Source organism: Engraulis encrasicolus, chromosome 1 (genome assembly GCF_034702125.1).
Source record: "Engraulis encrasicolus isolate BLACKSEA-1 chromosome 1, IST_EnEncr_1.0, whole genome shotgun sequence".
Lineage (NCBI taxonomy): Eukaryota > Metazoa > Chordata > Actinopteri > Clupeiformes > Engraulidae > Engraulis > Engraulis encrasicolus.
This window is the reverse complement of record NC_085857.1, coordinates 25,563,696-25,579,364: the sequence shown is the minus strand read 5'-3', so window position 1 is coordinate 25,579,364 and position 15,669 is coordinate 25,563,696. Positions and strand designations below refer to the sequence as shown.

The window sequence follows — 15,669 nt, the reverse complement described above, 5'->3', positions numbered from 1 at the left end:
GGCCTACTGGCCTGTTTGGCCAAGTTTTGCTAGCTCTGTATCCTAGACTAGGATATAATGTTCTGGTGAACCATTGCTTCCTGGCTGCTAGTCTAGGTGCTTGCAGTGTGTATGGTCATAGTCCTGGCTGGGCTGTGTAGGTACTCTGGCTGTGGCCTGGCTGTAGTGTGGTCGCTGTTTCTCTCAGTGCTGGTGCCCTGTTGTGCTGGTATGTAGTCAGTCCTGCTGTTTGGCCAATGTAGTGTAAGTATTTTGTCTGGAGTCCGCCATTACTACTAGCAAGGGATGCATTGTCTTTATGTTACTGGCTGATGTAGGCTGTGCTAGCATGGCTATATTGCTCATCTGTTAAAGCCTGGTTATATGCCTAACCGTGACCTTGCATGGCTGTGTATCTTTCTGCTAGCTCGGTTTGGTTGTGCAGTAGTGCTTGTGCTGCCTGTATGGCATTATTAGCTCTTCCCCTCATTCCGGTCACTTTGGTTAAACTATCTGCATCGTACAATATCAACTGTGGGCTATTATGTTGGGTAGTGGTGTGCATGTTGAGTCTTATTTAGCACGTTTAGGTCTCATCATGCTCATGGAGCCATGTTGTGGCCTCTGCTGGGGGAGGCTGCATCAGTGGTCATGTTGGCCTTTAGTGTAGATCATGTTGCTGTAGTGTAGTGTAGAATGTTGCCGTGTCTGGACAATTTTGCTGATTTCGTCTGCTTTTGCTGCCAACTGCATAGTATACATAGGCCTTTGCTAATGCTGTTAGCTTCTGTGGTCTGTTGGCATTGTTTCCCTGTGTAGTCGTGGTGGCACTGTTAGCTCATAGTCTGAATTGGCTCTGCTTGCTCGGCAAGTGTACTCTAGTGTTGCTCATGTTTTGTTAATGGTCGCCTGTGTTGCTTCATAGGATGGTAATCGTGCTGTCTGGCTAATGTTCGCCCTGTGAGAATGTTGACTCTGTTGTTCATGGTAGCATTGATTGCCCTGAGTAGTCCATGTGCTGCAATTGCTATTGGCTCATACTCTGTCTAACTACAGCTGGCTCACATATAGTTTAACTGCATTGGGTCCTGCGCCTGCCTCCAGTCATATTATCTATATGCTGTCAGATCTGCTGGATTGTATTGTGCAGCTACCGTAACTGCAGTGGGCTCACTTGGTTTAGTCTAGCGGCTGCTTCATTGGTCGGTTTAGTGTCTAGCCAGCGGCTGCCTGCTCATATTGTTTCAATGTAGCTTCTGCTGACTGTCGCCATCTCTGGTCTCCCTGCTGCTCTCGGATAGGCTTTACCTACAACTGTATCTGTCCATCATTCTAGCTATTGGTTGCCATCATAGAGGCCCAGCTTATTGTGTGCTGTCACATGGTCCTTGTCAACCTGCTGTTTTTTTCCGGATCCTAGAGTAGCACTGATCCTGTGTGGGTGTTCAGGCCATGTTAGCAGTGTTCTCTATGTTGACGCGTCTAGATGATGTAGTGATTTCGCTGTCACCTTGTGCTGCCAACTGCATATTTCGTAGTCCTTGTCAATCAGCTGCCGTTCTGGGCTCTGGAGTAGAGCGGCACTGATCCTAAAGAATCAGCCCATTTGCTGCTGCCCGTCCGCCTAGTCAATTTTTATGATGCCTGTACGCCTAGTCTATTTGATGCTGCCCGCTACCAGAGACAGCCCACGTAAGAGACGGAGCACTCTAAAAGCCTTCCATAGGAACAAACGAGAGCATTGCATACGCAAACATGGCGCTGGCTGGCATCCCTCCCATCTGTCCGGTAACGAGAGCCAATTGCTTGCTGAGCTTATCCAATCATCTCGCCTAGTCCATTTTGCTGTTGCCTGTCCACCTAGTCCATTTTGCTGCCTGCCCGTCCACCTAGCCCATTTTGCCGCTGCCCGTCCACCTAGCCCATTCACTGTTTTATTTATTTATTTGTTTGCCATCCTAGCCCATCTAGTGCCACGGTCTAGTTTACTTTATCCTAACAATTCTCGGACAAGTCTATTAACCATCGTTGACACGCCTATTTGCTGCCTCCCATCTGCCTAGTTCTTTTTTGCTGCTGCCTGTCCACCTGCCCATTTTGCTGCTGCCTGCTACCTAGCCCATTTGGCTGCTGCCTGCCCGCCCAACCCATTTCTGCTGATGCCCACCTTGCCCATTTATTTATTAAGCCATCCTAGCCTTAGTGCCTCCAGTCTGTGTACTTTATCCTAATGACTCCCAGCCAAGTCTATTTAACCACTGTTGACGCTCTATTTCTCTATGTGCATCTGACTGTCCAACAGCTGGCCTTGTCTTTAATCCTACCTAAAGTCTATTTTACAGCTGGTGATGGGGCACTTAACTGCCACTAACGGAGGATGCTGCCAACCCCAAATTGTTAACTGCGGCCAACTTATTGGTCATCTAGTTACATTTTATCATTTTGGCTGGGGTCGTTCATTTCACCTGATTTCTACTGGCCTATTTAACTATCTACCGACCTATCTAGTTTTCTCTTTCGCTACTGCTGGGCAAGTTTGTATTTTTGCTGCTGCCTGGCTATGTCCTATTGCTGCTGCTGTGATCCTAATATAACTGCTGCTAAACAAAACTTCTGCTGGTCTAGTCTGGTTAATAGAAATCTGCCTATTTCAGTTAACTTGACGATTTATGCCACATTTAGCCAATGACTGGCCCAGCCTTCTTGATTATACTTACTACTGGCATAGTCAATACGACTGCTCCTCTGATCACATGCATGATTTACTCTGGACTAGTGCATGATGTTTTTTTGGGGGGGGATATCTAAATTCGACTGCTCAACCAATCCTCTCATTTTAACTGACTTTGAGAGGATTACCAGGTATGGAATTCTGCTGCCTATGCACGCTACCTACGGCCGGACGTGCGCGCCATTCTTAATGCCCAGAAGCCATGTCCCCTGCTGCCCCTGGTGGTAACCAATAAGTGTCTGCATCTATGCGTCGTGCTGCCATCTGCTGCTCCTGCTGCTGCTATGCCCCCCCACCCCCCTGCCTTTACCAAATTTAGTTCCAAATTTAGTTTTAGATATTTGGTTTGGGGGGCTTATCTTTATAGCTATGACATCCTCTCATCGTATTCGAGAGAGGATTACCAGGTATAGTCTGTTTGGGGGGTTATCTCTCGCCCTGTCCTGCTGGGGTGAGAATTCCCTAAACTGCTGCTGCCCCCTGACTAAATGCTTTTCCATGCTGCTCATGGAAATAGGGGGTTCCTCCGAACAGAGCTATACCGCCAAATGTAATTCATAATTTCAATAAAAGAAATTGCATTTATATTCTTCTCTTGTGTTTCTTGACTGAAATGGTTCTGACAGAAATTAAAGTACTAACGTCAGTTCTGGCCAGGCCATGGTAGTCAAGAAGCTTGCTGCCCTCCCCTTCATCTAATTAATTCCTAATTGATCCAGGTGCATTCTCTCAGCTGATAATCTTTCTTCCCTAGCGATTGGCCACACGGCTTCGGCACGCCTTTTAAATTCTATCCACTTCCTCTCAACTGTATGCTGCTCGGTTTTTGCTACCCACCACCTCCCCTGCTCCACCTTGTCGTGTATGATGTGACATGTTCTCTTGTCACGTCGCTTGGCTCTGTTCATGGGGGGTTATCTCTCGCCCTGTCCTGCTGGGGTGAGAATTCCCTAAACTGCTGCTGCCCCCTGACTAAATGCTTTTCCATGCTGCTCATGGAAATAGGGGGGTTCCTCCAAACAGAGCTATACCGCCAAATGTAATTCATAATTTCAATAAAAGAAATTGCATTTATATTCTTCTCTTGTGTTTCTTGACTGAAATGGTTCTGACAGAACTCTTTTTCGACTAGCATTCCGGAACTAAGTTCTAGGAGGAAGTTAGAGAGTGATTGTAGTAAAAAATGTAATATTGGCAGACAAGCAACTCAGATGGTAAGCACTGCAGATTTTATTGCTAACGGCCAGAGAAGTTACTGCGTGGAGACAGGAATTATTCCACCCAGCAAGTTCTGGAGTGGATACAAAAGGCAACCTATTTAACCATTTCCCTCCCCCACAGTCCATGACGTGAGCTTCTTCTGTGTAGGCTACATGGGGTCCCGCATGGCCAGATGCCCACTGTCCATTGTATGCCATTTCATATTCTTCTATTAGGAATAGAAGAAGATTAAGAAAACTAAGATGAAACTAAAAATTATTCTACATGATCTACAGCTGTCATTACTTATCCGCCTTTACGTAGATTTAAATCCCTCCTTCCCTTTTTCACCTGTCATGGTCTCACTATGTCCATTAGATAAGCTGGAGCAGTTCCTGAGGTAGTGTTGTAGGTAAAGGTTAGGGCCGTGTGCTTGATTCTGACAGCCACTGGTAGCCAGTGCAACTCGATAAATAGATGAATAACTTTTCATTTTTACATTACATTACAATTAGCTGACATTTTTATCCAAAGCGATTGACATTTATTTTAAGTACAGGGTATTGGTTACAGTCCCTGCTGCAGGTGCCTTGCGCAAGGGCACCTCAGCCATGGAGAGAGAGGGAGTGGAAACCAGCAACCCTTTGATCTAAAGCCCATTAGGCCAAGGCTGCCCACTATAAAATGGGCCCAGTCGTTGCATTTCACCTGACGTAGGGTCTCATTTTCTGTATGTTGACCATCACATTGATCATGACAGCAAGGTTTTTGACTTTGTTTGGAGCCACAGTGGCAGAGCCCATATTGAGGTTGATGTGACAGATTGAATCTTTGGCTGAGATCCCTAGGAGCTCTGTCTTGGACAGGTTCTCTGTACAGAATGTGTCCGTGCATTAATAATGAAATTGCATCAAGAAATATTGTTTTCATTTAGGAGCACAGGTGCTCCTACTGAACAAGATAAGCGTAGAGCCATGGATTCAACAACATTCCAATTTTAAAATGTTCATCTGATCATTTTTGTGCCTGAACCCAACAGAATTCTTGAGGGATCATTGTCTTCATCCTCATGTTCCTGCCGTGGCAACAATGCTGACACCGTAAGCAGTGTTGAAGCAGATAAGCGGACCGCCACTATGAAGAGAAGAGCGGAAGAGTACGCAAAACAACAGATCAGGCAGGTCTTGGTGTCCACCACATCACTCATTAAATGAAGCAAATGCACAGTGCAGAATGCACAGTAACAGTGTTGCCAGATCAAATCTGGCCCAAATGGTTCTCAAAAACGCCGAAATGCGCAAAATTACACCCAATTTCAACAAATTGCATTGATTTCTATGGGCACAAAACTGCAGAAAAAAACGCCAAATGGCCAATTTTACCCGTTTTTACCCGTATCCCTACTAACAATTTTTAGTTCTACGTAGGTTCCTGGAACACAAGCCCTTGGTTCTAGTTTAGTTCTGGGTACGTCCCCAGAGAGTCATGTTTGGTTATTTTTCCGTTCTCACTTGGTTGGCAGGAAAGTTTAATTTTCGTTCCTAGAATGTTATATGTGTAGTTCCCATTCCGTTCCCTTATTGTTCTCTCTCCCTCACTTTATTCCTGTTCATGTCATGTTTGTTCCCTTGCCGTTCCCATATGGTTCCCTTAACCTTGTTGGTTGCATATTTGGTTCCTTAGACATGCTCCTGATGTTCCCCCAACCTTGTTTATTATTGTGAATGTGTTTTGGTCCTGCCCCACTATCTCTCACCATATTTGAGGTACCCTGATCATGGTACTTAAGCACCTCCCATCCTCCACCATGACTGAAACACCCTGCGCCTGGCATCAGTTTGGCACACTGCTCTGTTAAAATAATGTGTTAACTTGTTGGAAACATGTATATGTTCATATTATACATATCAGTCTATGCTATTCTGTACCACGATGTGAGAGAAATATTTGGTGAGTATGTATGAACACAATCTAGTAGGGATTAATACCAATTTTTTTCCTTAATGAAATTTAAAGCTAACCATACCATCTACATCAAGTGCACAATGGAGCAAGCAATGTAACATGTGCTGTTACTGACTAGCTCACAAAGCAAGGCACAAGATGTATCTAACAAATGCCATACGCCAAAAGCGCTGTTAGCTTACTTGCAAAGCAGATAAACAAGCGCTATGCTGTGCCATGCTGACCAGCCAGCAGGCAGGCAGGCAGGCAAATGACTCTGACAGTCCAGGTTTATATACAGGCTCAAGAGTACCATGTGACCAGATTGATTAGGGGTTTTTCAGGTGCAAGCAATTGAATCATGATATACCAGCCCTAGGTAATTAGGTTTGGCCAGGCGCTGATGGACAGATTGGTTGCAAAGGGCCTGCTTGTTACCGGCAAAGGTGTAACAAGTTCTCAAGTTATTTCTTTCACTCACCACATCTTTTGTGTGATGTTGTGTGCACAGCCAAACCTTAGATCAACCCAACCAAGTTGAGTTAAATGAATGAAATGGAATTAAAAAAAAAAAAAAGATTGTGTACATGATTAAATCTGGAGGAAATACTGTTACTAATATGTAGACGTATATGATTTAATCGGGTGGACAGTCATCATTGCTTATGCTCTGAACAACACAGTATAAACAAAGTTGGGGGAACATCAGGAGCACGTCTAGGGAACCAGACGTGACCAGACCTATAATGTAAGCATCAAGGTTATGGGAACCATATGGGAACGATGAGGGAACAAACTTGAAAAGCATTTAAGGTACGGCGAGAGAACGGTGAGGGAATGGAATGGGAACCACACATATATCGTTCTGGGAACTTAAATTAAACTTTCCTGGCAACCCAGTGAGAACCGAAACAGAACCAAAAATGACGTATCCGAAACGTATCCAGAACCGAACCGGAACCAATGGCTGCTTGGTTTTTACTGTAACCAAAGGGAACGTTTCTAAGTGGTAGATTTTGGTTTGGTAATAACCCCAACCTTTAGAGAACCAAAAGTCAAACGTTCTCTTTACGTTCTGTGTTACTAGGGATGCCATCCAAAGTAGCACAATTGGGCGGTTACACTGTGCAGTAGGCCTAAAGACAAACAGTACACTAACATTTCATAGAGTAATATTATATTACCATTGCCTATCATACCAACACTAACAAAAAGTGTTGCTATTAAGCATTAAAGGCTTTTGGTGGAGTACATATTTACGGACTGTCTCTGAATGGACATTAGGGACTCGACTGGTTTTGCTGGAGTCCTCATCAGTCCACCCAACTCACCCCTGCAGTACCCCTCCAACGGAGTCCCTGTAGAGCCCCTGAAGACAACTCACCTCCCAGGTAATAATAATAATAATAAGAAGAAGAAGAAGAAGAACAATAATAACAATAATATTGCAGTCAGGTCGTTACAAACATGTATAAAGTTGAATTTTAATACTAAGTTCAAGGCCGTCAGTCAGAAGTTGTATGTGGGGTTTTTCTGCCTGTGAAGCACGGAAGCAGATAGAATTGTTTGCCAGTTGTATCACCTGTTGTTATGGGTGTTGTAATGAGTAACTTTTGTCCAGGGTTGGCTGTGCATGCCCGAGGAAGAACGGTTTTCAAGGTGTGTACTCTCTTTGCCTGATCTTAATTTCTGTTCTGTTATGATCCAAATATGTACTGGGAGTCCCAGTAGACCCTCACCTGATTTACAGTGTGAAAAGCATTGGGAGTCCCAGTAGACCCTATTAAATGTGGAAGGCCATTCCACAAAAAAGAAAAAAGTAATCATTCATCAACTTAACCATGAATAATCAGTACTGCATTTGACAGAGTGGGCGTTACAATTCATTTTTATGACTTTACAGCCTGTTTATTCTGACCATCTGCTCAGTCCATCCTCTTTTATTGTGTCGTTGCACAGGTGTCCCTCCGGGCTTCCCACGGTGTCATGGCCGTGCAGAGGGTTCCACAGGAGCAGGAAGTGAGAGGCCAGAATCAGAGCACTCTGGACATCAGTGCCACCAGCCTGGCACACCTTAATGACCTGCTGGCCCAGGTGACCTACTGCAGCACGGTCTACCACTTACACATGGACGACTGGGGTAAGTGGCACTGGTCTTCAGATTCTGTGTTTAATGTGCCCATTTTGCAATATGACACATCTAAAAGCGATAAACCTTTTTTCATGTTTTCCCCTCTCTACAGCAGGCTGCTCTCTCCTCGGCGAGTCAAAAATATACATAGTTGAAGCTGTTGAACATTTAGTTGAACATTTGATTTGCAGCTCTCTTAGACATATTGCTCTGAGCTTTTTGTTCAAATGGAAAATTAGAACAATGCGTCTACACAGACATCAGTGAACTTTTGGCAAACCAGTTCAAGGGTGTGTCACCGCGGAGGGGGTATGTAAATCCTTGCAACAAGCATCAACGGGGATAGCCTACGCACCTGCAGGTGTTGAGAGGTTTGTCTGCAATCGCTTTGATCCCGCGAGAGTTTGACACCATGTCACACGTCGTGTCTTTGACACACCATGACTGAATGTGTAATAGTGGCATTTGCAACCACGCATATATTTGCCCGATCTGCTTGGTCATATAAAGGTAGGGATGAATGCTTGCCAACCAACATGGAAAGCAAAATCTAACATAACTTCCATAGACTGGAAATGCTGCTTCCTACTTGAAGTAGAGAGTGAACTACCACGCAAACATGTGGACTGCGTATGCAACTCACGTCAGGTAGATGAGTGCCAATCAGGGCAGACTACTGATGACATGGTCATATGCCAGTGCAGCAAGGGTAGTGTAGCTGCATCGCTGTGCAGCAGAAAATCTATTCTCACGATGACTTAACACCATGCAGAGTCACTCCCATTGTTTCAATGCAATTTTCTATTTGAAACCTAGAACGCTGTTAGCTGGTTAGCAACGATGCGTTCAAGAAACCAGAATGTCCAGAATGGTTCACACAATCCCAGTGTGCTTATACGCAGCACAGATCTGCACAAAAATGCGCCCATTATAATGTTGCCGTCTAAGAATCATTTTGTGAGCTCAACTCGTGATTACACACACTAACAACCAGTGAGAGTCTGATCAGTCAACAAAAGACTGAAAATGAGGGTATGATTTTATCATTCCCATACCTAATAATTAAAATGGGAAGTTTTTTACGCATAGAAATTCTTATGACCGCACATTCCACCCTGCTTCAAGCAAGTTGTTCTTTTGTTGTGCCTTTCATGAGTTGGACCTCCATGGTAAATCCCAAATGAACTCCTGACAATGACCTAACTGGGCGAATACACCAGCCGCGACAAAATCAAGCAGCAGAGAATCGCTGGACTATGCAGCCAGAGCGATACGAGTGACAGAAGCGACAGAGTATGTCCGTTAAAAGCAGAATGCAAGCGTTCCAAAATTCCCATTGGTTGTGGCGGCATCATAGCTAATTTGCATAATATTCACTCAAGTCCAACTACAAACTGTCGCACAAGTTGTGCGAGTCACCTCTAGTCGCCTGAATCCCTTTTGTCTCTTCTGTCTCCCGTAACTCAATACGAAGTCAATTACTTCTGTCGCTGGAATCGCTCATGTCTATTCGTACCTTTAAGCGTCATCGACCACGACCTTGATGATGAGCTCTGTATGACCTCTTTGCGTATGAGTTGACAAGTCACAACAAGTTTGCCCACCTTTTACTACTAATTGTTGAAATTTTTTAAATTGTTGTTGCTTCTGGATAATTATAATGGTTTATAAAAATTGCAATGTCATTTCAGTCCACTTCTCTTTTGAGGACCACGAGGTCATCTTCCCAGTCACAATCAAGAGGTCTTCGATTTCTGTTCTATACGATCCGGGCACAGGTAGTCCCAAATATAATTATTTCAGAAAAAAAAGCTACCTATGAGGGTAGAGGTTATATGTTTACTCTCTTTTCTTCTCTCTCTACCTTTTTATTTACTGACTAGACATTAATTCCCAGGTCACCATAGTCATCAAGACATTCCTAAGATATAAAGAGTTGAGGCTATTGATTGAAAGTATCAGGGTAAAATACCCGGACATCCGAATCATTATCGCAGATGACAGCATAGAGCCAGAGAAAGTGGAGGGTCACAACATTTACCAGTACATCATGCCTCCTGCTCAGGTACTGTACTACCCCCGTCCCAGGATACTTACCCCACTACCATCCTCTCTCTTTTCCTCATTGTTATAGAATAATTGACCCTTTTGGGTCTGAGTACAGTATGACTTCAATTAAGAACACACATTGAAATTACTTCATTCTTGACCTGTGCATCAATTGAAAGGCTGTGTAAAAATAAGTGTTGAAAATAAGCTTTCCTTTTATTTGTTTTTGTTTGTTTGTTTGAACATCACACAAACAAACTATAAACTGATGTTATTCCCAGGGCTGGTTTGCAGGTCGGAACCTGGCTGTCTCCCAGGTAACCAGCAAGTACTTCCTGTGGGTGGATGATGACTTTCTTTTCCTGAAGGAGACCAGCATTGAGAAGTTTGTGGAGATTATGGAGGCAATTCCAAAGCTGGATGTGGTGAGCCTTCCTCACCACAATCACTTCTGACCAATCACATGCTTTTGCAGTATTATTCCTTTGTACTAACATAACTTCCTTGTAAAATCTTAGCAAACTGGATCAATGATAAAGGGTGGCACAATAGGCTTCAAAATGTGACTGGTAATTTTGATCCAATCTATTAACCAGAATCATTTAGAAGAATGCTATTTAACCAGCTGCATCTCATTCTCTACTACCGTCATTTGGTGGAATTTCAGTGCACTGGAATTTGGAACGTCCCTTAATTAACTACACAGCATTTTTTCTCCGCTCACCTGTCTCCAGTCAGAAATTTTTGTTCTTGCTCTGACCCACCAGCTCCCCTCTCGCCTCCCTTCCGCCGCTGTTAAATCCATTCGTCAGGTGTCTTGCCGTAGCTTCCTTCCAGTTCACCTCGCTTCATTGCTCTCCAACCATCATCTGTGGACGCAGATACTGCCCGAGCTCTCAGTGGCGCCCCGTACTCCCGAGCTCGAGAATGTTTGCTGCATAGACATTTCTCGGCCGTGGCAGTACTTCAGCACCAAGGCCAGCGATCTTGCCCAGTATACCATTTAATCTATCTCAGCTTCTTGAGTGCAGTGGTCCCTGCGGACCCCGTGAAGCACTTTGATGATCAGTCCACTGCGTGATTTTCAAGGGGCGTTTGAAGCACCCTAATATGGACATACAATAGAATTGAGGTGTGTGTGTGTGTGTGTGTGTGTGTGTGTGTGTGTGTGTGTGTGTGTGTGTGTGTGTGTGTGTGAGTGTGTGTGTGTGTGTGTGTGTGTGTGTGTGTGTTTGTTCCCATGGACACAGCTCGGAGGTACTGCTGGGTCAGTTCGTTTCTACTTCACCCTGGACCACCAGGTGGGTGCGGAGGGGGAGGGTGGCTGTCTGTCACGGCAGAAGAACCAGCACCACGGCCCGCTGCCCGGCTTTAAGGACTGTGTGCTTGTAGACATTGTGGTCAACTTTTTCCTGGCCAGGACTGATGCTGTGCGCAAGGTTGGATTCGACCCAAATCTGCAACGGGCAGCCCACCCTGGTAGGTCTGGTATTTCATTCCATCCAATACTCTATTTTTCCACTGCTTTCCTCTCTCTCTCTCTCTCTCTGTCTCTCTCTCTCTCTCTCTCTCTCCCTCTCAAACTTTTTCTCTCGCTCTCTCTAAAACAATAAAATCAAATATAAAAGAAAGAGAGAGAGACAGAGATAGAGAGAGAGATACTGTATCAAGTAATCAGATGATCAGATGTTAGGGGCACCGTGACACAGTGGGCTGATTGTGCCTCACCCTAAATCCAGGGACCTAGGTTCGAATCTCTCTCCCCCACTAACTTCCTGTCATTCTGTGTGTGTGTGTGTGTGTGTGTGTGTGTGTGTGTGTGTGTGTGTGTGTGTGTGTGTGTGTGTGTGTGTGTGTGTGTGTGTGTGTGTGTGTGTGTGTGTGTGTGTGTGTGTGTGTGTGTCAGAGTTCTTCACGGATGGTCTTGGTCGTCTACTGGTGGCCTCCTGTGCAGATCCTGGGCTGGTGATTGGCCATCCGAATCGAGAGCGTACAGCCGAATACAAGAAGTTTCGCCATCACGGCAACGATGACACCAGCGCCAGACTACGCCTGTATTACTCTAAGAATCATCTGAAGTGTATTGGTTATTGAGCTGGGAAGGATTTTTTTAATCAGTGTCCTATTGTAGGGTATGTGTTTCTCAAACAACCAACCCGGCTTGCGTGAAACTATGGTAGGCTACGATGCAAGTTTGAACTAACATCCATAAAAAGCCGATTTGAACCAACACAGTTCAAACCAGTGTTTTAAGATATGTTTGGAATATTATTGTAAGAATTCAGAGAAACAACCCAAAGTATGATAGTGTGAACGGCATGCCATTCAGTGAGCCCCAGGAAAATGTATACCCTACTAACAATTTTTAGTTCCAAGAAGGTTCCTGGAACACAAGCCCTTGGTTCCAGTTTAGTCCTGATTACGTTCCCACTTGGTTGGCAGGAAAGTTTAATTTTAGTTCCCAGAATGTTACATGTATGGTTTTTCTTGTTCATGTCATGTTTGTTCCCTCGCCGTTCCCATGTGGTTCCCTTAACCTTGTTGGTCACATATTTGGTTCTCCAGACGTGCTCCTGTTGTTCCCCCAACCTAGTTTATTATGTGTTATGGTCCTGCCCCCCCATCCTTCACCATGATTGAGGTACCCTGATCATGATACTGTACCACCTCCCATGCTCCACTGTGACTGTAACACCCTGTGCATGGCACCACTCTACCATACTGCACTGTTAAGGTAATGATTAGAGCTGCCTGATACAAGTACATGTATGAGATCTATATTTTATGTTTTAATTTGTGCAGTCCTGTACCACACTGAAATTAAGAGTCAGTTGAGTTGTATGAACACATTTCAGTGGAGGTTAATATCCAATGTCTTCCTTAATGTGGAATTTAAAGAACCTCTTCTACATCAAGTGCACAATGGAGCAAGCAAGGTAACAACAGCTGTTACTGGCTATCTCACAACGCAAGGCACGAGATGAAGTTAGCAAGCTAACAAATGCCATAAGCCAAAAGTGCTATTAGCTGGCTTGCAAAGCACACCTACAAAGTAGGCAAGCAAGTGCTATGCTGTGCCATTCTAACCAGCCAACAGACAGGTAGGCAAACAACTAAAGCACTGTGACAGTCCAGGTTTATATACAGGCTCAAGAATACCATGTGACCAGAGTGATGAGGAATTTTGGCAGGTGCAAGCAATAATGGAATCATAACATCCCAGCCCTTAGTAATTAGGTGTGGCCAGGTGCTGATGGACAGGTTGGTTGTGATGGGGCTGCTTGTTTCCGGCAAGGGTGTAACAAGTTCTCAAAATGTTTCAATCACTCACCACTTCATCATCTTTTTTGTGATGTTGTGTGCATAGGCAAACCTTAGATCAACCCAACCAAGTTAAGTTAAATGAATGAAAAAGGTTATCTTATTGAATTAAAAAAATGTTTGATTTTAAATGTACATGATTCAATGTGGAGTAAATATTTACCGTATGTGATTTAATCAGGTGGACATTCATCATTACTTTAAGTAAACAGTGGCCATGCATGCAATGTTGGGGGAACATCAGTAGCACGTCTAGGGAACCAGACATGACCAGACCTATAATGTAACCAACATGGTTATGGGAACCATATGAGAACAGTGAGGGAACAAACATGAAAAGCAATAAAGGCACGTTGAGAGAACAGTGAGGGAATGAAATGGGAACCACACATATCCTATTCTGGGAACAGAAATTAAACTTTCCTGCCAACCCAGTAAGAACCGAAACAGAACCAAAAATGACGTATCCGAAACGTATCCAGAACCGAACCGGAACCAATGGCTACTTGGTTTTGACTGTAACCAAAGGGAACGTTTTTAGGTGGTAGATCTTGGTTTGGTTACAAACCTAACCTGTAGAGAACCAAAAGGCAAATGTTCTCGTTACGTTCTCTGTTACTAGGGTAGGCACGTCCATAATCTTTCCCTCCTACATATGTACAACAGTCTGTTTTAACTCATATATCATCTTTATAAGGTAAATAGCTTTATAAGGTCAATTTACTAGATTTCTGATGTGTTTTTAAAGTACATCTACGTAGGTGTATCAGAATCAGTTAAAAAACTAAAATTTTTGTATCAATTTTTGAGGGCTCGGTGGATTTTTCCCCCACAGATAAACTTGCCTAATCCTCTTCACATATGAAGTGTTGCACAACCATAGCTGGCTCCTTAGATTATTCACTTTCTATTTCTAGCTTTACACTGTCAAACAAGTGAGATATTTGACCCTCCTGCCGTGTTCCAGGTGAAATTGGTTAGAAATTGGTAGCTTGATTAGAAATTTGCATCAAAGAGTAGCTGGACAGGTGTGTGTAATAAAGTTGCCAGTGAGTGTATAAAATATGCAAATCACAAAGGAAAGGAGAACAACAAACAGGCACTAAAACTTCAGAATGAAGTCCAGTTGGAGTGCTTCCTGGAACTGTCTAGTTTTTTAAGATGGTGCTCTTTGGTGACAGGCTTGGTTGATTTCAAAAAAGTTTGAGAAATACCAAGGCACTCATCTTCTTTGTAATTAAAATGCCTTTATTTTGTTGGGCATAGCATGATTAAAATACTTCGACGCGTTTCGGCATGAAGCCTTCGTCAGCACTTCGTCACTTCGTCACTAAAACTTGTTGGACCCCTCATCTAAGATGTCCTTCATCACAAAAAAGAAAAATATAGGAGAAAAAAACAATACTAGTTTGAGAGGGATGTGAGGGAATCCATCTAAATTTGCAACACAATTGTACTAATTATATTGACTGAAAATAGTAGAAACTGTAACGACACAAACAGCTATTATTCGGATCATTTTTTTTTTTTTTTTGCCACTTTTGGAGAACTAAAAATGCAACAGATCAAATTGACACAGGAACAACATTACTGTTTAAAATAAATTAACATAATAGGAGGGTTAAACATTGAAACATTCCATAGCCTATGTCATGTTGAATGCAGTCGAACTCATCAGACAAAGTTGGTTAGGTGAATATGCACACTGTTACTATTTTCAGGCCGATGAGAATGGTGCCGGTGCTGGTATTCGCACCAGTTACGTTTGGCACTTAAGTGCTTACCTGCGAACCACCCGTGTTAATACCGGGCTCTGAACTTTTCTGCACGTGACTGTGTTACCCGGATGAACCAGCTGATATCCATGTTTTTGTCACATTTTACAGAGAAGCACCAAGTATTTTTCACCAACTTTCCGGTTCGCAAACTCCAAGATCTGCAGCGTGAACACGCCGGCTTGTTCGCGAAAAGGTGTGGGAACGGGCATCGGCATGGTTCCCAGTCAGCCTGAACACGTTGTGAGAGGTGTAGATGTGAACCACATTTCAGCCAGAAAAGACTCAGACAGAAAGGAATCAAATTTGCTTGTTTAATGAAGAAGATAACAATGAGGGTTGTGGTATATAATAATTTGGCGGAGGCCCAATCGTCAGCCCGGGTCAGCGAGGAAGGATCCAGATGAGCCTGCTGAGGTTTTGCTGCAGGAACTGTAGCCTACTGGACCTTCAACCCCCGGGTGGAGAATGGGCCCAACTGGTGGTGGCGGGGAAGGAGGAGGGTATTTTGACGTCGGCACCTGAAGCAGCGAAAAGGG

The 15,669-nt window shown here is 43.9% G+C and overlaps 1 protein-coding gene across 1 annotated transcript; it reads left to right on the top strand.

Moving 5' to 3' along the window:
• The first annotated feature begins 7,127 nt into the window (after nucleotides 1–7,127).
• On the top strand, nucleotides 7,128–12,209 carry LOC134456765 (beta-1,4 N-acetylgalactosaminyltransferase 1-like). Its single transcript, XM_063208295.1, has 8 exons — nucleotides 7,128–7,245; nucleotides 7,476–7,513; nucleotides 7,814–7,994; nucleotides 9,677–9,763; nucleotides 9,869–10,050; nucleotides 10,316–10,459; nucleotides 11,285–11,513; nucleotides 11,941–12,209. The coding sequence occupies exons 1-8, from the start codon at nucleotides 7,128–7,130 to the stop codon at nucleotides 12,126–12,128; spliced, it is 1,167 nt and encodes a 388-aa protein (XP_063064365.1). The 3' UTR covers nucleotides 12,129–12,209.
• The last annotated feature ends 3,460 nt before the right edge of the window (nucleotides 12,210–15,669 follow it).